At 39.3% G+C, this 25,294-nt stretch overlaps 2 protein-coding genes across 6 annotated transcripts; one reads left to right on the top strand and one right to left on the bottom strand.

Moving 5' to 3' along the window:
- Positions 1 to 832: 832 nt before the first annotated feature.
- ints13 (integrator complex subunit 13) lies at positions 833 to 15,403 on the bottom strand. 5 transcript variants are annotated; one of them, XM_088003089.1, is made up of 18 exons: positions 10,164 to 10,254; positions 8,838 to 9,030; positions 7,249 to 7,500; positions 7,028 to 7,102; positions 6,723 to 6,925; positions 6,321 to 6,401; positions 6,124 to 6,214; positions 5,895 to 6,023; positions 4,097 to 4,181; positions 3,904 to 3,996; positions 3,328 to 3,417; positions 3,049 to 3,227; positions 2,811 to 2,975; positions 2,549 to 2,703; positions 1,564 to 1,794; positions 1,350 to 1,480; positions 1,122 to 1,257; positions 833 to 1,041 (listed from the first exon to the last, which is right to left on the bottom strand). In XM_088003089.1, the coding sequence occupies exons 3-18, from the start codon at positions 7,471 to 7,473 to the stop codon at positions 1,005 to 1,007; spliced, it is 2,106 nt and encodes a 701-aa protein (XP_087859215.1). In that variant the 5' UTR covers positions 7,474 to 7,500; positions 8,838 to 9,030; positions 10,164 to 10,254; the 3' UTR covers positions 833 to 1,004. The 5 variants fall into 5 exon arrangements, with proteins under 5 accessions (XP_087859215.1, XP_087859214.1, XP_087859217.1 ...); XM_088003088.1 differs by lacking the exons at positions 8,838 to 9,030; positions 10,164 to 10,254 and adding an exon at positions 15,309 to 15,403; XM_088003091.1 differs by lacking the exon at positions 8,838 to 9,030 and having other exon boundaries at positions 10,164 to 10,265.
- ano6 (anoctamin 6) lies at positions 10,334 to 24,561 on the top strand. The gene is made up of 20 exons (XM_014989676.2): positions 10,334 to 10,558; positions 14,519 to 14,589; positions 15,344 to 15,472; positions 17,158 to 17,223; positions 17,298 to 17,585; positions 18,452 to 18,565; positions 18,685 to 18,800; positions 19,382 to 19,516; positions 19,649 to 19,751; positions 20,135 to 20,195; positions 20,307 to 20,452; positions 20,547 to 20,624; positions 20,803 to 21,034; positions 21,119 to 21,288; positions 21,440 to 21,537; positions 21,771 to 21,904; positions 22,021 to 22,226; positions 22,367 to 22,563; positions 23,014 to 23,119; positions 23,206 to 24,561. Exons 1-20 carry the CDS (start codon positions 10,477 to 10,479, stop codon positions 23,428 to 23,430), a joined length of 2,757 nt encoding a protein of 918 aa, XP_014845162.2. The 5' UTR covers positions 10,334 to 10,476; the 3' UTR covers positions 23,431 to 24,561.
- Positions 24,562 to 25,294: the final 733 nt, after the last annotated feature.

Here is a 25,294-nt window from a genome sequence, read left to right on the forward strand (position 1 = left end):
CACGAAGCCTTCCGCAGAATCGCTCACCAGTCGTCTGACCCTGTGACCTCACCGGGAAATCCCCCATCTGCACTGGATCCAACAGAGCCAACCACAGTTAGTCAGACAGTCAGTCCACAGTGAGTACATGAGATATGTCTGCTGCCGTTCACTCCTATATGAATGTATGTGGTTGTTCTGGACGTTAGTCACACAGATCATATGCTGGAATGAGTTAATTATAAGAACTGGATGCATGAATAACAGGGAGGACATATGGGCTTATATAGACGAGGCCAAATAGGTTGCATTGAGCTGAAACAGAGCTGCGAGATGTGTTGAATGATTATGTGCATTAATCATGTAAAGTACTTCATAGCTATAAAGGTTTATGACAGAAAAAAAGCATCAGCACCAGTAAAGAAAATGAAAAAGAACGAGAGAAAAAAAGTTACATTTTAGTCTCATCTGACATCATTACTCTTAGTTGGAACTGCCATTTCACGTTCGTTAAATATCTATCAGTAGGTATATATCCAAATTTTATTTAAGCCTGTGAATGTTTCACTGCTGATATCTGTTATTCAATAAGCAAAGTCTTAAGCACAAGCTGAGAATATTTTCACATATATTTATCAAAAATTAAAAGAAGAGCTACAAATACCCCTCTTTCCTTTAAATTCATATATGATGAAACCTCTAGGTGAGATTAAATGTTTTTTAGTATCTTTGTTGAGTCCACTGCTCCCTCTGCTGCTCAAAAATATTTAGTAACATTCAAAAAACTTTGTGACTTGTATACTTATGCTAATTTTTGTGTGGCAACACTATTATTTCTGATAAAAAAGCAAACTTTGTTTTCTACAGCCAGCTTTTATTGAATAATACAGTACGTAAAGATCATATCTACAAAATGACGTGTAAAAAAATTAGAAATTTATTGTTACAATTCACCATCCGATTCAGTTATTATCTGCATCGGAGAACGTCGGAGTCTTCGTCGGAGAAACCGATCAGTTGGACGATCATCTGGCAGCTTTTCCATTTTCATGGGTATCTATCCTGTAAAAAGCACAATAAAATGTACAACCCACAAGAACAGGACGGATGAAAGCGGAGGCCGGGCTGGTTTTAAAGCTTACCCGTTCTCCTCCTTCAGGTGCTGGTAGAGCTCGAACTTGCTGTTCACCGAGCTCGCTCTTCCAAAAAACTCTTGGTGCTTCCGAGAATTGGCCACAGTGATCCGATTGGTCCACATGCTGAGGAGTGTGGCAGGACCTGAGAAGAGGGAGGGGAGAAAAAAAAACAATCAGGATTTGTTGTTCGTTGGTGGGTTGTTTTGGTTTTAATGTGAAAGCTGGGGTTGGAACCTTTTGCTCTCTCTGGAGGCTGAACGTCCTCCGAGATCAGGCGAGGCTTCTTGATGAGCGGCTCCGGTGAGTCCGGGGAATCTTTGATCACTTCGGATTCCTGATCCTCCTTCTCCAGCAAACCCTTTAGCCTGCAGCGGAGAGGAGAATCAACAGACATCAGCGGAGGAGATGAGGAAGAGCTGCACGTGCAGACAGGAAACATCACACTCACCTTTCAGATTCCTGCCAGCTTTTGTCTTCTGCCTCTTTGCTGCCATTTTTCTCTGTCCTGTCCTCCCTATCTTCCCTCTTCCTCCCCCTCTTCTTCCTCTCCTCTTCCTCTGGAGGTTTGCTGCGGCAGGCGATGATGCAGTCCAGAACTCTTTGGTGCCTGTCGGTGGCGCCGGCGTGTGTCTTCACCAGCGTTTCCAGCTCGTTCCACATGATGCGGTACTGCTCATCCCTGCCCAATGACATCAATTCAAACCCATCATTGACGTGATTCATCCTCGTTTCTGGTGAGACGGAGTAAAGTGCCTAGTCAAAGTCCAAACCTTCTTGTAAATCCAACTGAGAACTTGTCGGACGCTTCTCCAGCAAATTTTGATTAAACGTTTGATAAGTTGCACCGTCTGTGGCATAAATCCAGCCCACCTTTAGCTTTTTATGTTGCTCTTTAGACATCAAACACCAAACTACATCAACTCGTCCCTCCAGCTTTTTGGAATCCAGAATCAACAGATCCCCGCTTATTTTCGCACTAATGCATAACTGTGCATTTATTGCACATTTTTTTGCAAAAATTGTAAAAAAAACAACATTGTGTTTAAGTTGCTGCTAACTCCCTCCTGCAGGTGGCAGTATTTCTTACTTTTACTTCACCGCTTCCTCAGCCTGACTTGATGTCAAGCTGTAGTCTGTGATTGACAACGTCATACATAGCCGCAAATATTTATAAAAATGTCTGATTTTAATTGCAAAAAATAAACAACTGTGAAATCCTGGAGGGGCTGATCAATGTAAAGAGATGTTCAATTAAATCACACTTAATTTTAAGAAGTGCTAATCGAACGCAGAGACTGCTTTTTGTTAATATTTCAATTTGCTAATGGCTTTATAAATGCATTCTGGCACAGCTGGCCCTTTAGGAACTTTCATGAAGACTTTGACGCCCCTGCTCTGGACGAAGGATGCTGAATTAGTTTTAGAAAGCTCGCCTCTTGGGGCCTTTGCCTCTGGATCCGACTGTAGAAATGGGGAGCGGGTCGCTCTTCCTCTCCATGTCGACCAGGTTGTAGATGGTTTTCTGGCAGGTTAGCAAATCCTCCTCAGTGAGAAGCTCTTTCACTATCAGGTTAGCCAACGGGACCACCTGGTGGAGATGAACAAAAACGCATACACAAATCTCTAAATGCTGATTATACGTGAACGAGGCGAATATAAAAATAAAAAACCCAGAGATTTCTGAGTGATGCTCACCGCCTGCATGTTGAAGATGGTAGTCTGGGAGATGATCATTGGCCAGTATCTGGTGTAACGTTCCAGCTGACCTTTGGCCCTTTCTACCGGCAGCTTCCCTGAAGGATCGTGAGAAGACTCTGCGACAGGAGTGAGCCGGTTGTCCCTCATAAACTCACCAAAATCCTGAGGGAAAACGGCAACGCTGCGGTTAAATCGTGCGTCGCATCTCGGCGCGGGCGCAGCGAGATGAACGCACGGTGATTCTGTAGTCCGTCACTCGGCCGCCACAGCCCTCGCTGATGGAGGGCGGGTCCTCCAGGGTGGAGCGGTTGCTGTTGAGGACGTGCAGGAAGATCTCGCCTCCGTGGCTGCTGAGCATGTGGCTGATGACCTTAGACCCCGACTTTCTAGGTTGCTCTAGTAACACTGATCTCCCTGTGAGCAAAAAAAACAAAAAAAAAAACAATAAAAAATAGGAGCAATCATAAATGTAAATTTTTGAGAACAGCGCCATTGAAAGAGATCAACAGCTCACCGTTAAGAAGAAAGTTTGTCAGGCATGACGATGGACGACTGTTTACGTCTGTAGGGGAGATGCGGTAGGCTCCTGTGCAATAATGCAGTTCTGCAGAGGTAAATAAAAAAAAAAAATCAAAGAGTTGTTAAGGTATTTCTAATTATTACACTCGTTAACGTTACTTTAATGCGGGAAATTCTGTATTCTACGACGTAAAGCACTATGCATTATCGTCTTCTTAAATTACAGCTGCTTCAAGATAATTTAACGACATGTAGATGATTAAAATGAACATACGGTATAACTGAGGTCAGGGGTATTTCTTCGTTTCAAGCAAAAGATTGATCTGTTGTACAAGTTCTAGATATCCGTTTGGCTTAGTTGCAAATTTATTTCCCTTCAGATAAACAACGTTAATCAATTGCATAATTACGTAGTTTATGTGATGGCTTGTTATACACTTTTGTGCAAAATGAAAGTGAAATGAAGGTTTCAAATTTATCAAATACGCAGTTTCCCCTTGGAGATGAGTAAAAGTATTTCAGTTAAGGATAAAAAAAATAAATAAATAAAACTCGTGTCGATCGGTCCCACCGATGCTGTTCGTCCGGGGTGTGCACCATTTCAGCGTCATCGTCTCCTTGACTCCGTTTTCTCTAGTGCTTGTTCCTGCCATGTGCAAGTCCCCTGCAGAATACACGCCCCAAATGTCAAATATTGGATCACACTTTGAAAGCATTTGGTTCAACTACTTCAGCCCACGGTCCTGTGATGCATAAAGACCCACCGCTTTTAAAGAACTCAATGTGTGCGTCTCTGTGATGCAGGAGCTCGACGTCGTAATTCGCCGACGTGTTGGCGTGCTGCTCCTCCTGTCCGCCCGCACACAAAGTGACAAACACGGGTGAGACTGGAAAACTGGGGCTCAAGCGTAAACAGATATGCAGAGGCAAACATTAACTCTGCTCGCTGATTTCATGTATCCGAAAGGAGGAACGAGGATGGGCGAAGTAAAAGAAAAGTGATGGTTGCTCAGGGAACCGTTTGTGGAAAAACTGCGTCGTATGTTTGGGATCAAGTCTGATTTGATTTGACACACAAAAGGCAAAAAAAAAAAAAAAAACTGCTTCAGATTTCTCAACCATGTACAGAACTTTGCAAAAGTATTCAAAAATCCGAACTTGTTACAACTGCAACATTTAAAGTGTTGTATGAAAACAAAAGTATTGCTAAATTGCTAAAGAATAAACTAAAAAGAAAACGATAAACTGGTTTGAAAACTTGACTGTCTACTTTTTGCATAAAATGCAAACCTGGGTGGTTTTGGGGCATGCTTCCACCAACTTTGGAAAAGCAACAGAATCGGATTTTATCCAGTGAATTGAAATTCGGTTTGAACTTTGACTAGGCCATTCTAACTCATGAGAATGCTTTGATTTGAAACTTTCTATTACAGCCTTGGCTCCCGTTCATCTTCCCATGAACTCATCCCGGCTACAGATGTACTCCGATGATGTGTTCAAGTCGCTTGTAGGTCAAAAAGCTTTCTTCTTTCCCATCTTCAATAAAAGTTTGACTAATAGTTGTTCTGCCTCTTGGCTGCTTCTTTGATTAACGCTCTCATTCTCACACAGGCCATGTCTTATGGATATTAGCAGTTGCACCGTACTTGTTGCATTTTCAGATGAGGGGCAGACTAGTCTTATGTGAAATATTTGAAGCTTTAGATTGCATTGGATTTCATTTAGGGGTATCACAGTAAGGGGTCTGAAAGAGGTTGAATATTTTTGCAGTGTACTGTACATTTGGCTAGGACTCAATCGGACTTTACAAGGGAGCACATGGACACACTGAATGGAAAAAAAAAACAATAGTTTTCCATTGGAGGACAATAACTGAAAGGGAGGGAAAACAGAGCAGAGCAGGACTGGAAAACTTTCCAGGAATACACACTGATGGCAGTAAGTAACTTAGAGGAGGCAATGCTGGTCACATTTCCGCACAACAGCTACATAATCAAGGTTGCTGTTACATTTTAATCTGGTAGGAAATGTCACAAATAAGGTCAATCCTCTCTCTTGAGCAGTAAACACTTTCAGACCAACGTTGCCTGTTCTCTACTTGAGCCTCGGCACCAAAACAAATGACAAGTTTCAACAGCGGAGCTACATGCTGTGAACTCTTCCCTATTGCGTACTTTGATGTGTGTGTGATCAGAGTACTAACCTGTTCGCAAACATTTAATGTGGGCTAGCAAAACAGAAAATACAGCATGAAACCAGCAGCACGTTCACAGTCATATCAGCATGCAGATGGGCTGAACAAAAAAATAAAAAATAAGTAAAAAAAGACGAGGCTGGAGAGATTTGTTACGACGATTCAGCAAGCAAAAGAAAAACAATGTGCTTTAGAAAGGAGGAAGTAACAGAAATGCAAGCAATATAATGAGGAAAAATAACCAAGCACAGTGATCTGAACTCTTTTTTTTCTTTTTTTTTTTCTAGAAGCAAGAACAAAACACGTCAAAGTTTTATGTTGGTGAACAAAAAGTACACACAAAAAGGAATCAGAAGCAGGTCCCTTACCTTCATGGGGATGTTTGTTATGGTGGTGGAGGCCAAGTCAAAGTGCTGCTGGACCAAAATGTTGAGTTTAGAAGCCAGATGTCTCCCAGCACGCACGCTGTGAACTTCACTTGTGAGAAGCGGGGAGATCTGAAGGAGACACGGTACAGTGTGGTGTTATAATACTAGCAGATGAGCAGTGTGTGTGCGTGTGTGATATGCACACTTAGCCACCCGGGGTCTCACCCACCTCTTTCTTGGGTCGGTCTGACACCAATGTTTCCTCGCCCTGTGGGTAGATGTGAACTAGCACCAGATCACACTGCTGGATGGCCATCAACCTGAAACCCACACGGATAAAACAGACCAGGATCCCATTTGGGTAAAACTGACTTAACCGCAAATGTAAAGCTAATTTAGCCAAATTAAGCTTGCTGGCTTACAGACCTGTCGGAGCCGGCTGCCAGCTTGTTTTGTTCTGAAATGGTTTCCTGGATGCAGTCCTCCAACATCCGCACATGAGTATCACTGACAGAGCAAGAAACAGAGGTGACAAATGACCAGAAAACTACTTTGTAGCGATTCTGGTCTTCCATGTCTCATTTTTGACTTCCCATCATCATGTTTTGTTTCTTTGTATTTGGCGTTGTTGCAACAGTGAAGATTTTTGCTTTTTTTTTTTTTTTTCCTGATCATATTTTTTCTTTTTTAAAAACGCATGTTGATCATTTGTTATCGAGCACAAACCTTAGTTATTCAGGTAATTATTTGAGTCTGCCCAAATTTAAATGTGCACTTGTACAAGGAAGTAGCTCTATAGAACCTTGGCAGTGTCTACTGCTATTTTACCTTTTAGCATTAGTTAAGCAGATAATTCGCCCTCTGTTGGCCACTCTCTCCGCTGTGTCCATTAAAGCCGTGCGCTTCTCATGCTGCAGCTCCGTGATCTTGCACAACGCCTCCACGGCAGCGACCAGGCCGTGCAAGATGCTGCAGCACTCCGGGTCCTCGCGCGGATTTGGTGGCCCGACGGCTGCCAGAGCCGACATTAGCTGGAAATCAAAAGAAGAGATTCACTTTTAAGTTTTTTTTTGTTTGTTTTTTTTGAAGATGTGACAATGATCAAAATAGCCCATTCACGTAGAGATGCCTACTTCGTGGGTGCTCTGATCTTCTCGCCTCCACGTGTTTAATATGTGGAACTCTGAATCGCTAACAATGTAATTAACCTGGAAAAGATAGCAACACGAGTTCTTTAAACATAGTTTGTCTCACCAAATTTCATAAAGTTTTTCCATCGGGAGAAAGAATTGCTACTGCATTAAAGAATGGACTCAGCTATTATACAAAATGAACAAATAAGAAAGGGTCCAACCAGCTTGTCCTTCGGGTAAACATCGAAGAGGATCCTGCAGTACTCCATGGAGCACTCCACGGCGCAGGTCCACAGGGACTTGGACACGGGGGCCAGAGGAATGACCCCTTGGGCTCGGCTCTTTGTTAGCACGTCACACTCCACCTGCTGACGACTGGACTCGGCCATGTAGGGACAGTGGTCCACCACGAAAACCGTCTTGTGTGCTACTGAAAACATCTTCATTTTGCAAATCTGTAGAGTGTGTAAAATCTGAAAAACACAAGACAATTTAGTGAGATAAAAGCGTAAATAAAGCAGATTCAATTTTACTCTAGTTTATAGAAACCTTAACAAATTGAATGTGTCAGCATGACATTAGAGATTTCTTTTCAGACCCATATCAATCATTTTTCTCCTCTTGCTTTACATAAAAGACGGGAGTCAGTTATCGCATTCAGTACCATAGCATCTGTATTTAGTTGAGACTGATAGGTTAAACAAAACATGACCTGTTGCCCAATTATCTCACCTGGTCAGGAAACTGTCTGGTCTGGAAATCAGATGCGTCTATAAATGGTTATAACTTTCGATCTGGGTGACACTCAGTCTCAGGACATGTTTATAACGGATAACGACGAACTAATGTCAACCGACGTGCTAAAGCAACCGCTGCGTTAGCATGTAAGCTAACAGCAGGCGGATTGTTTTGTAGCGTTCAGCAGTTCAGGCAACTACACATTGGGTCAGTTGTAAAATACTTATATGTGGGTCTTCAGAGCAATCCATTAACATATGGTCCGTTTTTAGATGTTTGCTAAAGCCAAGAACAGACAATACACTTCAGGTCCATTCGGGCTAGCAGTTTTGTTATTAGCGGAAGTAGTTTCACTGGTGTTCCGTCGCTCTTTTGAGTCCCCTCGTTGATGAGATGAACATGTTCCTATTTCCGATCGATGCGATGTCCAAAGTGAATTATCTGAGTGAAAGGAACCCCATTTCATTTTCGCCACTTAATTTGTTCACGTTTATGACATTATCGGATTCAACCTTATAGATGTAGAGAAAAATAAATTATATGCTTTTTCTAACGCAACTGGATTTTCAGTTCGTTTATGATAAATGTAAAGACAAAGGTTCGAGGACTATTTCTCAATGAAGTTAATTTACTTCAGTACAACTTTTTAAAAAATTACGTAGATTAATTACACAGCAGAATATTTTTTAAAGTGTTTATTTATTTCTGTTAACTTGGATGACCATGACTTCACTTTTTATTGTGTGAAAGGCAAAAAGTGCTACAGGAAAACATGCAAGCAGACATGGCCACAGCCATTGTAAAGGTTGGGGTTATCTTTGTTAATTCTGCACTTGCATTCGGTGCTTAAAGACCAACCAGGTGTGTCTGGGACATGCCAGAGCCGTTCCATTCCTGGTCTTAAACCATTACCAAATATGTGATAATATCATATGGGTCTTCTTACTTGAGTTAAGAAGAAAAAAATAATAATTGGACTGTTCCCAAGCCTGACTTTCAGAAGAAAGACAGATTTGCATTTATTTGGAAATAAAGGTCCGAGAATCTTGTGGAAGAGTGGGGAGACACATACTCTAAGCTTTTTGAGTTCCAACGATTCATTTCCCCAGTTGATTTGAGAAGCCACGTCATCTGCTGGTGTGCTGGTGACCTTTGAAGTTTTTTTTTTTTTTTTTCAAATTATGCAGGAATGTGCAGGAAGCTGAGTCACGCTTTAAGCCCGCACGGATACATCTCTTGTTTCATTTTCCAGCAGGGCTTGGCATCTGCAAAAACAATTAATACCAGTACTAATGTGCATTACACCAGTGTTCTTGATGTGCCAGAAAATCTTAATCTCATTGATAATGTAAAATGAAGGATGCAGAACCAACAACACAGATGAACCAATGGCTGCTATTAAAGAAACCAGAGCTTCCTTTAAACTTTGGAGTGTCACAAACTAGTCTTCCCAAAGTACTGAGTGGTTATACTGTCTAGCACATGGAAAAAAGCAGGGGACATCATGTATTTCATGTATTTTACAAGCACATAGTGAGATTTTATACCACAATCAAGTAGCTATTAATTTACCTTCAGCTGCTATGAAAATGCTGTATATGTCAGAAATTTGACTTTGCACATTATAGCTAAAGCAAAATCAATTTTGCTTAATAATCTCCAGTTAATTTTTTCTTTGTAAATCTCCCCAAAATTCTCAAATGGGCCTTACTTCATATTCCTCTCGAGTCAATGCTGGTGGATCTATGTCCACCACATTTTTTCCTTCCACTCAACTTTCCTATATAACAGTGTGCTTATTCTTAATAAACAAATATAAAAAGTTTAGATCTGCGGTTTGTGTTCAAATTCAAGCAGTCATGGAAGACTCTTGAGGTTTGGGGGGTTTTAAGCAGCAGTTTGTCTTTCACTCTATGTGTTTGTGACTTCCACTCTTTATAGGGAGTCTTGCTTGCTGGAAAACTGACAGTCTAGCATAGCCTTTGTGCATTAAAAATATATCATAATAGTCATATAGTAGCCAGTTCTAGTCTTCTAAGAAACAACTATTTGGATTTTGTTTTAGCTGTGACAAATTTTTGACAAAAATTCTCATGAATTAAATGCATCTACTAAATCACCCTGTGTCTTTCAGTCAACTTAATATGTAAGTTTTACAGTTTGATTCTAATCACGTTTTCTTAGAATATTTTGGCGAACTTGTATGAGTTATATAGTAATATCCTGAGCTAAGTTACAGTAACCATTACCTTCGAAACCTTTTTCTTACTCAACACATATGGCGGAGTATAACTTGAATTTGGACCTTTTCAAATTCAAGTTGTGCTCTATGTCGAGTAAAAACAAGTAACACTGACGATCCACGGGTTCGGAAACGTTGGGTAAAACTTTAACGTACCTATAGATTCCCGTCTGACGTGATCAAATCTCGCTTCGACACTCTTAACATCCTCCTCCATCGCCGCCGCCTCCTTCTCTACCCCACCCTATTGTATCATTTTCATTTTGTCAAGCTTCAACTTGACCAAGTTTTTTTTTTTTTTTTTGTTCAACTGATAGTGTGTTGAAACTATGCAGGAATGTGCAGGAGGCTGAGTCGCGCTTTAAACCCGCACCAGCCCATCTCTTGCTGTTAAAAGAGTACATTTGTGGATTCGTGTTTGTTTCAGCTGTTGTTAAAGGAGGTCCCTCCCGACTCGCTGTTAAGGACCATGGACGACAATATACTCGAGATGGACTCGGACAATGACGACTTCGATGAATCGAGACTGGGCATGATACACGAGGAAGTTGGTGAGAGCGCCACTTTTTCTTTCGCAAGAGACCTTTTAAGTCCTGGTGTGCTTATTGTGTCTGCCCGGGTTACTTATGGGTTTATCGCGGCCGACATGTGGTATCTTTAATTCTCCATAACTGCCCGGTAATTCTGCTACACTTCAAACAGCATGCTTCTTTTTTCTTTTTTGGTGTAACTCTAAAACCGCCAAGAGATACCAACATTTCTCCTTATGATTTTTAATCTATTATAACTTTAACTTGATGACATTCAAGTTATAACTTATTTTATTTTTACTCAAGTTTTTACATGCTTATTTGAAACCCACTGTCTTGTCACTAGCTAGTTGATAATAATGTAAAAACTTAGTGTTAATGTTCAAAATATGCAAACTGGGTTCAGTGGAAACAACTGTTCAGCAGTGGGCGTGACGTTCCCACATCTCGGAAAAGCCCCATTGCACCATTCCATCTGGACTACATAAAAATAGACAAATGTTTGGAGTTCAAAATGTGCCAAGATGTAATGACATTAATTCATGGTAATATCTACAATTATTATTATTATTTTTTGACTACCTCATCCTCTGATATAAAGCTCGCAAGACATTTGGGTTTAACATCTCAAAAAAAAAAAAAGAAAAAAAAAGTTACTTCTTTAGAGTTTTTTTGTTGTTGTTAGTTTGGTGTACAGGAATCCAAAAGTCCCAAAAGTCTGAAATGTCTGCACTTGTTCGTAAGTGTAATTACCTTTGCCTGCTGCCTTGTCTGTGTAAAGCTGAACATGCCAATACATTTGACTATATATTTATATTCAAGTCTCCCGTTCAACCCACAATTATTTATACCACTGGCAGATATTGTCTAGGATTTGGAAAGTATCCAGTTCAGGAGCATCATTTACTTTCCTTGACACTGATTGGCTGTACCTACAAGAGCGAAAATAAGGAAGACTGTAGATGTTAGCTTTGGCAGAAGATGTGTATTGTGTTTTAACTATTAAGTGGTTATAAATGATTTTAGAGGGGCCTCAAGTATTTGCGAATTCTGGCTATGCGCAGGTGGCAGATGTGAAGGTGTATGTATATTTTTGATATGTTTTGAATCCCATATACCTGAATGACAATACTACAGAACTACAGACAAGTTGAACTGAGAAATGAATGTGACTTTGACTGGTTTTTAACTTACATATTCATTCAGCAGTTAAGTCGTTTTATACTTGTGCAACACTCATTAACATATGTGATATATATTTTTGGTATGTTTGGATCTCGTAGTGACGGAGCCTATCATGACAGTTGGCTGTAATGTTTCAATTCAGCCACATTTGCTATCATTCTGGTGTATAGGTTCTCAAAAGTACCTATCATATATGTACATGTTCTTGTGTACATTGTACTCGGTTGGTTTACTTTTAGATCCTCATATATTTTTTCTGTGTAGTTCTGATTTCTCTGAGAAACTAACAAGAAGCTTGAAGGAATTTCGTTTGTTGATACTCATTTGATTTAACTTTCCAGATTCTTATTACAAAGTGATGACATAATTCATGATTAAGTATAACAAAGAGCGTTTAAGGTGACAAATGGCCTATGGAAATCATGCCGAAATTTTATTGAAGGAAAGTCATATTAGGTTCTTTAAAACATCTTTGCAAATGAAAATCTAAAAAGTGTGGTAGGTGTTTTATGTTTAACCTGCCATTATTGTAGCTAATGTTACAAAGTCCAAGAGGTATGAATACATTTCCAAGATTTTGTATGAGCTTATTTATGTCTTATTTAGCTTCATTACCTATCATGAACACCATGTTGTGTGTATTTTGTGTATTTTTGTTATTAGTAATCAGCAGTGGTTGTGTGTGGTTGGGAAAATCCAACCACACAAAACATCTAGACTGGACCATAAAGTGGTTCTCAATAGACTGTGTGTTCTATTGTCATTAATTGTTAATGTATTCGTTGATTATGTTCAGCTGAATACATAGGCTTACAGCTAGTTGTAATTGCTCTGTTTGCCATTGATCTGATACTTAATCTAATTTGGCACTTGGATATAAAATGTTTTGCAAAGCAAAAGTGCTCCATTATTGTTTTCTTTAGAAAATAAACATTTCTAAGGTGACAGAAAGTGTTTGTCATATGAAGCACTGCTCACGCTTAAGTAAGATCTTTGAGCTGATTATTGTCATGGAGATGGCTCTGTGGTGAATTACAGATGTTACGACTGTCCAAATGCAGAAGGCTATTTCCTGTCAGTAAAACAGGCAGAAGAGCCTAACTTATCTGATTCACTGGTTTAAATAGTAATGATGCACTGTAAAAAGGTGCCGCAAGTAAAGGTACGATGTTGTTTTCCTGTTTAGTTGCGCCATTTTTGCTTTGCGTGCTGATAGGAGGATGTTCACTTGAGAGGAAGTTAGCATGTGCTCTGTGGGTTGCGGCATAAAAGCAGATTTTTTTTTTCAGCCGACTGCATCTGTCAGTGGCAAATATTTTTACTAGAGTCCAACTTAATGTAAACTATTTTCAGTACAGTGGAAAGACTAATTGCGACATCTTAGCTTTCATGTCAGAGGAAACATGCGGCAGCGCAGCAATAAAGATGAAACTGGTTTATCTTGAGGGATTTATGTGAAACTCACGTTGAAGCAGTGTTCGTTTCATCAATATAAATAGTGATTCCGCTGTTATTTTCCCAGCCAGTTGCTATGGCCAGTAAAAACAACATCTGTGTTTAGTTATTGCTCCGCTTCAAGAAGGCAAGACTTTCCATATTAAAAGCTGTGTCATCTTCTTGCCGTCAACAATTAGCTGTAGTGTACATTCTTAGCCCTCAGATGTGAGTGACGGCGCTGCGTTAAAGTATTTGCGCCCCACAAAGTTCACTTGTTTTTGCTTTTTCTGTGTTCTAGCAGTATCTCAAATAGCAGATGATAAAGTTAAGATTCCTCAAAAACTTTGAAAAGCCCCTTGGTTTAGTTGCTAGTTTGAAGCATCGTTAGCTAGGGGATATTTTCTGTCAGCGCTTGCGTTTGATGCGACACAGAAGAACACTGTCTATTGACTGGGTATGCAAATAAGCAATAGAAAATGAATTTAAAGTGCGGCAGACATCATGTTTATACACTATATCCTGGAACCTGAAAGGTGTGTGGTACCACCCATATATATACATATATATATATTCGCAAAAAAAAAAAATCTGTCTATAATTATGACTGAGCATACAGTCTTTCATTGCTTACTGTTCTCAATAAGTTGTGGAGGAGTAGGTCCAGAATTTGGAGAAACAACTAAATGCTGAACCAACTTTCACTGCTGCAGTTAGAAATTTTAGTCTACAACGCTAAAACGTTTCAATGACAGTTAAATGCTAAAGAAAAAGGAACGACATATGCAGAACAGAAACACTGTCCTGTTCACTTTTCCCACAGCAGATTCAAACTAAGGGATGCAAACTGTCAAATCAGCAGCAGCTCCCCGGTGACAAATGCTGATTAAATAAAGAGTCTTGTTGTCGTTTACAAATAACTTTTTTCATTTCTGTTTTTCCACCCTTATTAGCACCTCTTGTGAACCTGTCTAAAAAGCCTTCAGTTCCATTTTAGTTCTTATTGCAGTAGCATAACCTTTAATTTAAGCAAAAGAAAAATTTTGTACTTTAGAGACATTGCGTTTTATTTGTATCATATTAAATGTTTATCAGGTTATTATGGCCTAAGTCTGTTGAAAATCCCCAAATCTAAAAGAAAAAAAATAAATTCTATATAATGTACAGGATGTGCATTCATTACATGACTTTGGTTTTTATATACTTAATGCATCTCCACTTTTTTTTAAATTAAAACTAAGATGAACATTTTTTAGTTCTGCAAAAGATTTGGATGGAACTAATACATTCTTTATTTTGCTATACATTCTTTATTTTGCTATTTTGCTTATTTAAGTCTGTATCATCATTTCCCTCTTACAGTGTACCCTGAGGAGTTTTTACCCACGTATTACGGTATTAAAGCAGAAGTGTCAGCAAAAACAGCAAATCTGGTGAGTCCCTGTCCTTGGATGTGAGTCAAATACAATCACTGTGTTCAGTACTGTAAATATATTTGTACCTTTAAAAATGTCTCTTCTTTTTTTTTTCCTTTTAGCCACCGTAAATGTTTGTTTAATTTATTGTATTACTATTATTATTAGCCGTGTATGAATTTGGTGCACTCATGAAAACATAATGTCTTTTCCAATTGTTGCCTGTTTGGTGTTTTCTTTATAACTTTGTCATTTCCTGTTTTTATTATGTAAAGCGCTTTGAACCGCCTTGCTGCTGAAATGAGCTATTATATTCAAATAAATGTGAAAAATGTATCACCTCCTTTTTAAATCACGATTTAACGTTAATTTTTAATGAAAAAAAAAAAATAACAGTGGCTGTTATTGTTATGCAAATTGACCGGCATTAAACTTTTTGTTTCATACATTTCTAAGGCAAATTACACAGAGTTTACACAAGATAGACATTTAAATAGCTCTACCGTGACAGAAGTCTCATTGTGTGGACAGTGGGAAGGAGAGAGGGAGACAGAGGGCGGGTATTCTTGGGTTTGTTGACTCTTCCCGTTTTCCCCGTCATGGCATCACAAATGAAATTAGCTCACCAGGGGAAGCAACTACCTGCTGCACAAAAGGTCCTTTTTGACCCGTCATTCTCTCCAACATGTATGAAGTTATGGAGGAAGACTCGTACGAGTTTCGGGACGTCGACTTACCCGACTTACCTGATGGGCATTGTTTCCCCAATCAGGTTGAGTACAACAACCAGCCGGACTCATTGTTCTTCAACGACGGTGTGAGGAGTGTGGACTTCATCCTGGTGTACGAAGATGAGGATATGAAGCCGTTTGACAAGAAGTCCGCATTCAAAAGACACAAGGTGAGGTCCTCATTTCTTACACGTACCCGTTTGTCTGACGTAGTTATGCAAAGTATCCTTAATTAATGAGATAAATGACACCAGCAATGCTTAAAGCACTGTATTAGAAACATATGTGGTGATAATAACAACCGAAACCTTCGCTTAGATTGTACTATTCTTTCTTTTACGAGAAAACTGAGCTATTTTTCTGATAAATTAAGTTCCGTACACACAATAAAAACTCAAGAATCGCAGAAAAACACTTATTATGAAGACGTTATTGACTAACAAATTAATACGTTTCTTTAAAAAATGCATCAAAGGCTTACAGTAGGAGACATACTTAATTCCTCTGAGGAATTGTATTGCTGTCAGTCCATTATTTGCACCAGGATGAACGCCTCTGCTGACTGTGTGTACACAATATCACTTACCGCTTTACCTTTGACGTGGCTGGGGAAGCTATAATTACAGGTCGGGCCACTAAAAAAAAAACACAATTCGTGCACTTAAAAACTTTGAAGTCCCGGCTGGATTCAAGTCATACTGAATTTAATCTTAAAGTTTGTCCAGCATTGTTATTTTAAATTAGTGCATCCAGTTGGTTTGGGAATAAAATGAACATTAAAATAGCTTGAACAGGGCACACCCATGTATGTTTATCACCTTAATGTCTTTCATAAGAGGCTTAACATATTGTTTGTTTTGAAAACACCGCACAGTGTGCAGCGCACGCCCTTAGATTTTTTTAGATTAGGTAATTAAAGAAGTGACATTATGGCCTTAATTCTATTAAAGATTCCCTTCAGGGTTCTGATATAGGGATGGTTTTTTTTAGGTTTTGTTTTGTTTTTTTTTTTTTTTGCTTTTTCTGGGCTACTATGGGCAATGAGTGGCGACTGCAAACATGCCCTGAAACTCAAGTCTCAAAGCTGATCAGCCTGTTCTAGACAGTTTCTTAGAAAGCTCGTAGAGCTACTAAAAAGAGGCGCTAGCACTTATTGCACAGTAGATACACTGAAGCAATTTATCTGTCATAATGTTCCCAAACACACATACTCGGTTTGCCCATTCTGTTTCTGCTGTAACTCTGGCTGCTGGAGAGCCGAATGCCAATAAAGACGGTTTTAACTGATCACTGTTACGTATAAAACATACAAAACCAGGTTTTTATTCGATCACATGATAGATTATTTAGTTTTCATGTAGTTCTTTTTGAGAAAAACAGGAAGAGCGATGAATTCAGTTTATTTCCTTTCCTGTTTTTCTTGGAAATGAAGTACAGCTTGTTATGAAAAAAAAAAAGAGAAGGAAGCGGTAACAATGGTGCTGCAGGTGACAACAGAAATATTGGCACAGAGACATTCCAATTTAAATCCACCTGGAATGACTCACTTATTTCATAAGATACTCATCCTGATTTAGCAGAATAACTTGGGTGGAAGTTTTATTTTTGCTATGTTTCGTCTGTCGCAAGGCTTTAAAATAGAAAATAAAAACAACAAAAACAATACGCTTGGTGCGCTTTTTAGATGTTCCCTTCGGCTAACCCCACAGATTTTCTGCAGACTTCATCAGGACAGAGATGGTTAGCAGACAGGTGAAACAAGCCTCACTGTGACGCCATAATGACACCAGGAAGTTGTGGGTTACTATTTAAAAGTTCCTAGTTAGGAGTTTCAAAACATTTTTTTTCACCGTAGGAACGGCGAGAGTACTTTGAGGGCTGCCTGATGAAGATGGGCCTGGAGCTGGAAGCGACGCCATCTGTAGGTGGAAGCCGCCGTTTTCAGTCATGTCCCCCCCACTCCTGCTTGAAACTAACTCTCATTGCCTTCTGCAGGTCCACGGCGACAACCTCATGTATGTGAAAGTTCACGTGCCGTGGGAGGTGCAGCGCACATACGCCGAAGTCCTGCACATCAAGATTCCCATAGAGGTCAACGATCACGTCGACCGTTCCCCCATCTGGGACCTTTTCGACTGGATCACCAAGCACTTTAAACCCAACGAGAAACTGATAAAGAAGGAAGTAGACCACTACACCGCGCCCTATCAGAAGCACCATCATGATTGCTTCCTGAAGATGGACAAGGAAAGATTCTTCACTCCATCCATGAGGAGCAGAATGGCGAGTTGTTTGCGTGTTTTACAGCTTTCGATCTCTATGCATTTTTGAAACCACCTGTGCCGAGTCACCTTCGTTTTTATGCCACGTCACGCCGATCGGTATTTTCATTTCGTTACATTGCTGTTGTCAGGAACAAGATAAATAATAACGCTCTGGCCAGGGCTGCACCGATTGCAGTTTTCTGGCCGATCACCGATTACCGATCTTTTAAAAAGCCTAACTTACCGATTTTGATTGAGGCCGATACGATTTTTTTGTCTGAAATTTTGCTCAGTATATCAAGAAAGTTGCTGAATTGGCAACAATGGGGTGACTATTGCTAACTGTAAATGTGCAGACATGATCTGGTCGGCCGGTTTGTCAGCCAAGCGTCTCTTACGGGGTAAAAGAAAAGGACGGTGGTTGATTTTTAGACCTTTGCCGAGGTTGATAACATCGGTGGATAAGATCGGCTTCACATGTAAAAATCAACTGATCACCAATCTCCCAAAATTAAGGAAATCAGCACTGATAAATTGACTCACCCCTAACTCTGGCTGTACTTTGTGCTGTATCGGAGCAAATTTCAGCACTTGACAAGCCAAGCTTTCTTTTTTTACTCCAAATATACTAATCTTAATCTCTTAAAGAGCTTTTAAAGTGACAGGGGGATTTTTTAAAGTCATATTTGTTATATATAGCATTTTTCTAACAACTGAAGTTATATAATTGCTTGATTGTGCTATAAACTGGCATTTTGTGCCTGGAAAAAAAAAAACAAAACAGTACTGCCCCTTTAAGAGCATTCTATCTGTCCTAACCTGATCTTAATGTTGATGGCATGATTTACGCAGGAGATAACTTTTAAGCTCTTCTTTTTATCACAGGCAAACTTCATCATGTGCAGAGCTCCTTATGAAATCAGAGGAAATGTTAAAAAGTTTGGTATCACCAAACTGCTGAATAGTGGAGTTTACAAAGCTGCCTACCCTCCACATGACGTAAGTGTTTTTGTTTGTTTGTTTGTTTGTATTTTTGCTGCATACATCAGTGTAAATATGTGAAATGCTTCTCCAGTGTGTAAAATGCTTCTGATTTTTTATTTTATTTTATTTTTTAGTGCAGATTCAACGTCAAATCCACAGTCGAAAGCTGTCCCAACGAGAGATATCTGCTCTACAAGGAGTGGGCTCATCCCAAGAACTTCTACAAGACGCAACCACTGGACCTCATAAGGTTTGCAAACTGATTTTATGATTCGGTTTTATATTCCAGGTTTTACTGGAGTTACACTTTCAAGTGTGCTAAAATAAATGACTAAGTAAATAAAGTGCATTTAAATTGTTTTCTCAGTTCGAGAGAAACATTTTTAGAAAATATATAGCAGAAGAGGAGACATGAGTCAATTGATCCAATGCATAACGTACTATCTTTTACTTTAAAATGTAAAAAACACAAATGAGAGATAGACTTAGTCTGTAAATCAAATCTAAGGTGTGAAACGTTACTCTATGGTTAAGAAAAAAAAAAAAACCCCGGTGCACCCGTAGTTGAAAGACAAAAACAAGTAAAACAACAAATTAATGGACAACTTCCCGAGTAAGCATATGGTGCCATTAACAGAGATGTACACAGTTATGTACATCTCTATTTTGTGTCATTGTTAGAATCAGGATAGAATTTCCATATCTTTTTTTTTCTAGTATTTTAATATTTTATTTAATTTGAAAAAAAAACAAAAAACATCCAACTAGTAATTTAAAGTATTTTTTTTCTTTTGTTACACTTGCACAAAGAGTTTGATTTCCTTCCTACAGAAAGTACTACGGGGAGAAGATCGGCATTTACTTCGCCTGGCTGGGTTTCTACACCAAGATGCTGGCTTTTGCTTCTGTGGTGGGACTGGCCTGTTTCTTTTATGGATACCACATTCAAGAAAACAGCACATGGAGGTATTTCAGATAAGTGACCTATGAGATGTAGGTTGAGTTTGTTCGTTTTCCTGTCGGATGTGAACTTGTTTGGTAGACATGCTTTTCTTTCTGCTGATTTCTTTTCTGTCTGTTCTGTTTAAAATAACGCAGCAAAGAGGTGTGTGACCCCGACATCGGAGGAAAGATTGTAATGTGTCCTCAGTGTGACCTCTGCAACTATTGGATCTTAAACAGCACCTGTGACACTTCAAAGGTGAGCATTTTGACAAAAACTGTATTTCACTCTATTTACAGTTCTTCTATAAAGTATTTGTCTCCTTGAGCGCTTTATTCTCTTTATTGCTTTTTCAAATCAATCATAATTTTTTTCTTTCTTTTCCACAAAAAACGAGAAAAAAACTTTAATATTGAAGCTAAAACTGGTTTCTACAAAACAATGACAAGTAAATAAAATATGTGACATAAAATAAATGATTTCATTAACATTCACCTCCAAGTCCGGCCGCGGTTTCTCAATCAGATTGAGGTCTGTGCTTTGACTGGGCCACTCCAGAACATCCACCTTATCTTAATTTTGTGTAGTAAACCTTTTTGTAGTTCACTTTTGTAATTCATTTGCTGCTGTTCTCTTTTCAGACCCTGACTATATTTGATCATTTTGGAACGCTGGTGTTTGCTGTTTTCATGGCAGTGTGGGGTGAGTTTGTGTCAACGTGTTGTGTTAACATTCCTATTTGTCAGCCTTTACCGCCGACTTTCTTTCCCCTAATTGCTCTTCTTCTGCTATTCTGGCGGTTCTGCGCTGCAGTTACGGTGTTCCTGGAGTTCTGGAAGCGCTACCAGTCGCAGTTGGAGTTCGAATGGGACACGGTGGAGTTTCTGGAGCAGCAAGAACCGTCTCGCCCCGAATATGATGCCGCGTGTGTTTATGACACGATCAATCCTGTCACAGGGGTAAAAAACAAAACAAAAAAAATAACATTTGGAATGGCAGCTAATAATTGGCGATACTGACCCTATCGTACTAAAGTGTGTCTATGTGATGTAGGTCCAAGAGAAGGTGCCGTTTACATTCTGTGGACGATGTTTTCGAATCTCAATAGGAATTGGGACAGTGCTGTTCTGGGTAATCTAATTAAACGTATTGCTACTTCATTTTTAACAGTGCCTGTAGTGTTTAAAATATAATAAATGATTCACACTGATTTTACTGGAAACAGACGTTTATATATGTGTTTTATGCTTGTAGTTGAAACTTCTACACCTGATGATGTACAATAATCTATTTGCTTGTCGTCCTCCAGATCGTGCTGATCCTGGCGTCCATCGTGGCCATCATTATCTACCGACTAGCTGTTTTCTTCTCCCTGTCAATCAAGCTAAAGAACCCAGGCAATTTTACGACTCTAGAGCCACTAAAAGAGTACGTAACGCCGCAGATGGCCACCTCCGTCACAGCCGGCCTCATCAACTTCGTTGTGATCATGATCCTCAATACTCTTTACGAGCGGGTTGCAATCTGGATCACGGATTTCGGTGAGTCTGTCCTGTACTTGTGCTTTTGTTCCCCCCGCCCCCGATTCGAACTCGTTTTTAATTCAGTCTTCCACGCGTCGACAGAGCTTCCTCGGACCAGAACGGACTACGAGAACAGCTTGACGCTGAAGATGTTCCTCTTCCAGTTCGTCAACTACTACTCCTCGTGCTTCTACATTGCTTTTGTGAAAGGAAAGATAGTCGGCCACCCCGGGCAACCTGTTTATATCCTGGGAAAATATCGGAACGAGGAGGTGATGTTCAGTTTCTTGGAAAAATGTTCATTTTTTGTTGTTGTTGTTGTTGTTTCAATGAGACTAGATGCAAAACAGCTCTGTTCATGTGAAGTTAAAAATGTTTTCCTCACTTTTGCTGTGGCTTGTCCTGGGTGTCTGACTCCTGCAGTGTGATCCCGGTGGCTGTCTGATTGAGCTGACCACTCAGCTCGCCATCATCATGGGAGGGAAAGCAATCTGGAACAACATCCAAGAGGTCTTGCTGCCGTAAGTAATCGCATTAAACCAACTCCTTTCTTACAGCTATCGGAAACCATAGATGCTGATGTAACGTCGCTGACGTAGCCCTATGGCTACCATCTTGGAATTTCCGTCGTATTCCCTACGCCTGAGCAAACAATACTCTTTTATTATGTCTGTGTCGAAAACAATCTGCCTCTTTATCTGGCAGCAACATGCTGCAACATTTTTTACGTTCAGACATTGTCGGTCCTCCACAGGTGGGTTAAGAATCTGATCTTCCGCTACTGCACCCGGGTGACCCCTAAGAAGGTGGAGCCGCCTCGCTGGGAGCAAGACTTTGAGCTTCAGCCCTTCACAAAACTCGGGCTCTTCTATGAATATCTCGAGATGGGTAAAAAAATGCCTCAGTATTATCTACCGTGGATCTGTACCTTGTGGGCTTGTGGACATGCAGCCAGTTTAGTCGCTACAGGATCTCGATCTCGTCGTGTCTTTCGTTCTCCCCAGTGATCCAGTTTGGCTTCGTGACGCTGTTCGTGGCCTCTTTCCCTCTGGCTCCGTTTCTGGCTCTCGTCAACAACATTATCGAGATCCGAGTCGACGCTTGGAAAATGACGACTCAGTTTCGACGCATACTGCCCGAGAAAGCCCGGGACATTGGAGCTTGGCAGCCCATTCTTCAATGGATCGCCATATTGGCAGTCGCGACAAATGTAGGTTGGATTTTAGAACTTTTTGATTATGATGTGAAATATTGTGAAGAAAAAAAACAAAACATTTACAATAACTGAATGCAGAGACAAATGACCACCTTCTTTCATTTAACTTGCATGCTGCTTTGGTGTCTCTACAGGCCATGATCATTGCGTTTACATCCGACATAATCCCACGGCTGGTTTACTACTGGTCATTTTCTGTGGAGGAAGGTTACGGTAACCACAGCATGAGCGGCTTCATCAACAGCTCCCTGTCTTATTTCAACACCCATGATTTCAGTGAGGCTACAGTCACCGACGCAGTGGAGCGACCACCAAACATCACCATTTGCAGGTGCGGGGTCTGTTTCTTACACTCTCATTGGCTCCTCTGGTAAATGACCTGTAAAAAAAAAAAAAAAACTTTTATAAAGTAATCTTTTCTAACACTAGCTTAATCTCATACTGAAAAATTTTGCAAAATCCAATCTATGTTTCAACACTTTTATTCCGCAGTGAAAATTATCCAAAACTTAGAAATAACAGTTTTTGCTTACTTATTGGCACTTACTTATAGTATTTCTTTATTTATTAGATTATATATTTTTTTGCCCAGAAGGGATTGTACAAATAAGTAAATTTTTCAGTGTGAGATACTTGAGTAAAAGCCGCATTAATGCTCTTTTGTAAATTCTTCGCCAGGGGAACCAATATACTAAATGTGAGAGATGCTGATACACAAGAAATATCCAAAACTAATTGTTTCACTCTGAAGAGCAAACTAAAATATATTTTTCCTCTTAAGGTATCGAGACTTTCGGTTTCCTCCTGGACACCCCAGACAATATCAGTACAACATGCACTACTGGCATGTGATTGCTGCCAAAATGGCTTTTATAATTGTTGTAGAGGTGAGACATACACACAAAAACAAATACATGTTCCTTATTATGAAAGCTCTGGACAAAAGTACTTACTCTTTACCTGGTCTTCACAGCACGTTGCGTACCTCACCAAGTTCATCCTCGCCTCCGTAATCCCAGACGTCTCGCACACCACCAGAGAACACCTCAAACGAGAGAGGTACCTGACCCAAGCAATCATTCACGAGGTTAGACTGAACCTGGTGTCCAAACGCTTGAAACCGGTTAAAGATGACCTGTCAAGTCACATGGCAAGGAACGACAACGACGACGATGAACTCGAACTCTCAGAATACTGACGGAAACACAGTGCAGAGGACACTTTGGTTCACTTTGGTTTACTGGCTTTTTGTTCCGACAATCCTTGGCGTCCTGTGAAAAGTTAATAATCGAAAGCTATCCCTGGATTATTTTGTGCTTATTTTCTCTGAAGGAAAACGCATTTGTCTGAAAAGCGTCATGAAAAAAAAAAAAAAACAGAGGGAATCCTGTCTTCCTCCACCTCTAACCGCTATATTTGGTTTATGTTGGCCACGATGGTTATTTTTGAGCCAGTATGTAAGGGGAATGTTATAAAATAACTGATAACAAAGAGTGGTTAGTTTCAAACCAGTTTTCCTCAGATGAATTCTTAGCATCTTGTGCCTTTAACTATTTGACTGGTAGATTTTTGATTAAGTTGAGTCCCAGTAGTTTTGTGCTACATTTTAAGAGCTTTATCAAAGCACATGTTAACATAGAAGGGTTACCCATACTTTGCTCAAATGGTGTCATATAATTATCAGTATTGCATTGAAAATAGCATGCAACAGCATTTGAGCTCACCATAATTTTTGTTTGTTTGTTTTCTTGTCATTTTTATTCTCGATTTAAAGGCCAAGGTGATCTGTGAAACATTATTGTATGTCACAAACATAAAGCTACCCAAGTGTTTATATTTACAAAATTACATTTCTTAAGCTGGTTTGATATGGCCAAATGTTAAAAAAAAACAAAAAAAAACACAAGCTTCCACTTTGATTGCTGACAACTGTAAATTTGTAAATGTACACCAACGGTCTATGCATCCCGTCAAATGGGGTACATTTTATGTAAACCTTTGTTGTGAGAATAATCTCTCTTTCTGTTGCTGTATTTTTGAATATTTCACTTTTTTACTGCTTAAAATTACTTTACTTTGCTAATCATTAATTGCGTGTCACATTCTCGAATAAGAAATAATGCACTTAATCTTTAGTTGTGCAATTGTGTATAAGCCAAAGCTGTATTATTATCTGTGTTGATCAGCGGTACTGCATCCATATTATGTAAACATTACCGTTTCAGTAAGATTTTATATATTTTTGTATTGTCACTCATGTGCTGTTATTAAACTGTTTTTTTTGTTTTGTTTTTAATTTAACAAGAAGTAAAGATTTGTTTTAACCCTGTGGGATAATTTTACTCTGTGCTTCACTTGCATCTTTTGGACACAAAAAATTGCATTTTGAACTCGTCTCAAAATAATTTTATATTACTTTTCTAAATACCATTATCAGCTTCAGTCATCACCATAACATATGATGACTAATGTTTTATATGTTTTTGTCTTTTAAAACTTATTTTAAACAATTTTATTACATTTTATTATGATATGTAGCAACATTAATTTTGTTTTTCTTTATGTAGCCTAGATAAATTGCTCCATCTTCGTCTACTGTAAGCAAATGTGTTTTTTTTCTTAAATGTATCAACATATTTCTGTTTTATTTTGTTCCATAATTTTCACACCATCCCATTACATTGTCCTTACCATACATATAGTTGTTGGGGGAATGGGGGGGTTAAACCATATTTAGATACTAAGATGTCTTATGTTGTCTTTATTTTAAGAATATCAAAAGCAGATAGCTTGTTAGCTACCATCTACAAAAAAAGTAAAAAAAAGGAAAAGTTCAACAACTTCTCCAAGATTTTTTTTTTTAGCATACGCGCTTCTAAGTTAATAGTTACACTGCCGTAAGAGGAGGTTATAGATTTTTAAGTCCAAGTTATTAAAGTTTTTAACGTTTTAGTGGGAAATGGCAACTTGACGGTTTCTAAACCATAGATATAAATACTACGCCCTAAACCCAAGCACAGTGTTGTGCTCCCTTTAGTTTTCCCGTTTACATATCCATCTTC

This window comes from Poecilia mexicana, unplaced genomic scaffold (genome assembly GCF_051168715.1).
Source record: "Poecilia mexicana isolate PSO_F unplaced genomic scaffold, ASM5116871v1 scaffold_23, whole genome shotgun sequence".
NCBI lineage: Eukaryota > Metazoa > Chordata > Actinopteri > Cyprinodontiformes > Poeciliidae > Poecilia > Poecilia mexicana.

Excerpts from the sequence above, each read along its gene's own strand:
- ano6 (XM_014989676.2), top strand. The coding sequence starts at position 10,477 with ATGGACGACAATATACTCGAGATGGACTCGGACAATGACGACTTCGAT. Across the intron at positions 21,035-21,118 it reads AATCTGGATCACGGATTTCG|AGCTTCCTCGGACCAGAACG; the intron begins GTGAGTCTGTCC and ends ACGCGTCGACAG. Across the intron at positions 21,538-21,770 it reads ATCCAAGAGGTCTTGCTGCC|GTGGGTTAAGAATCTGATCT; the intron begins GTAAGTAATCGC and ends GGTCCTCCACAG.
- ints13 (XM_088003088.1), bottom strand. The coding sequence starts at position 15,371 with ATGAGTCCGGCTGGTTGTTGTACTCAACCTGATTGGGGAAACAATGCC. Across the intron at positions 2,976-3,048 it reads TGACGGACTACAGAATCACC|GATTTTGGTGAGTTTATGAG; the intron begins GTGCGTTCATCT and ends GTTTTCCCTCAG. Across the intron at positions 1,042-1,121 it reads CACCTGAAGGAGGAGAACGG|GATAGATACCCATGAAAATG; the intron begins GTAAGCTTTAAA and ends TGCTTTTTACAG.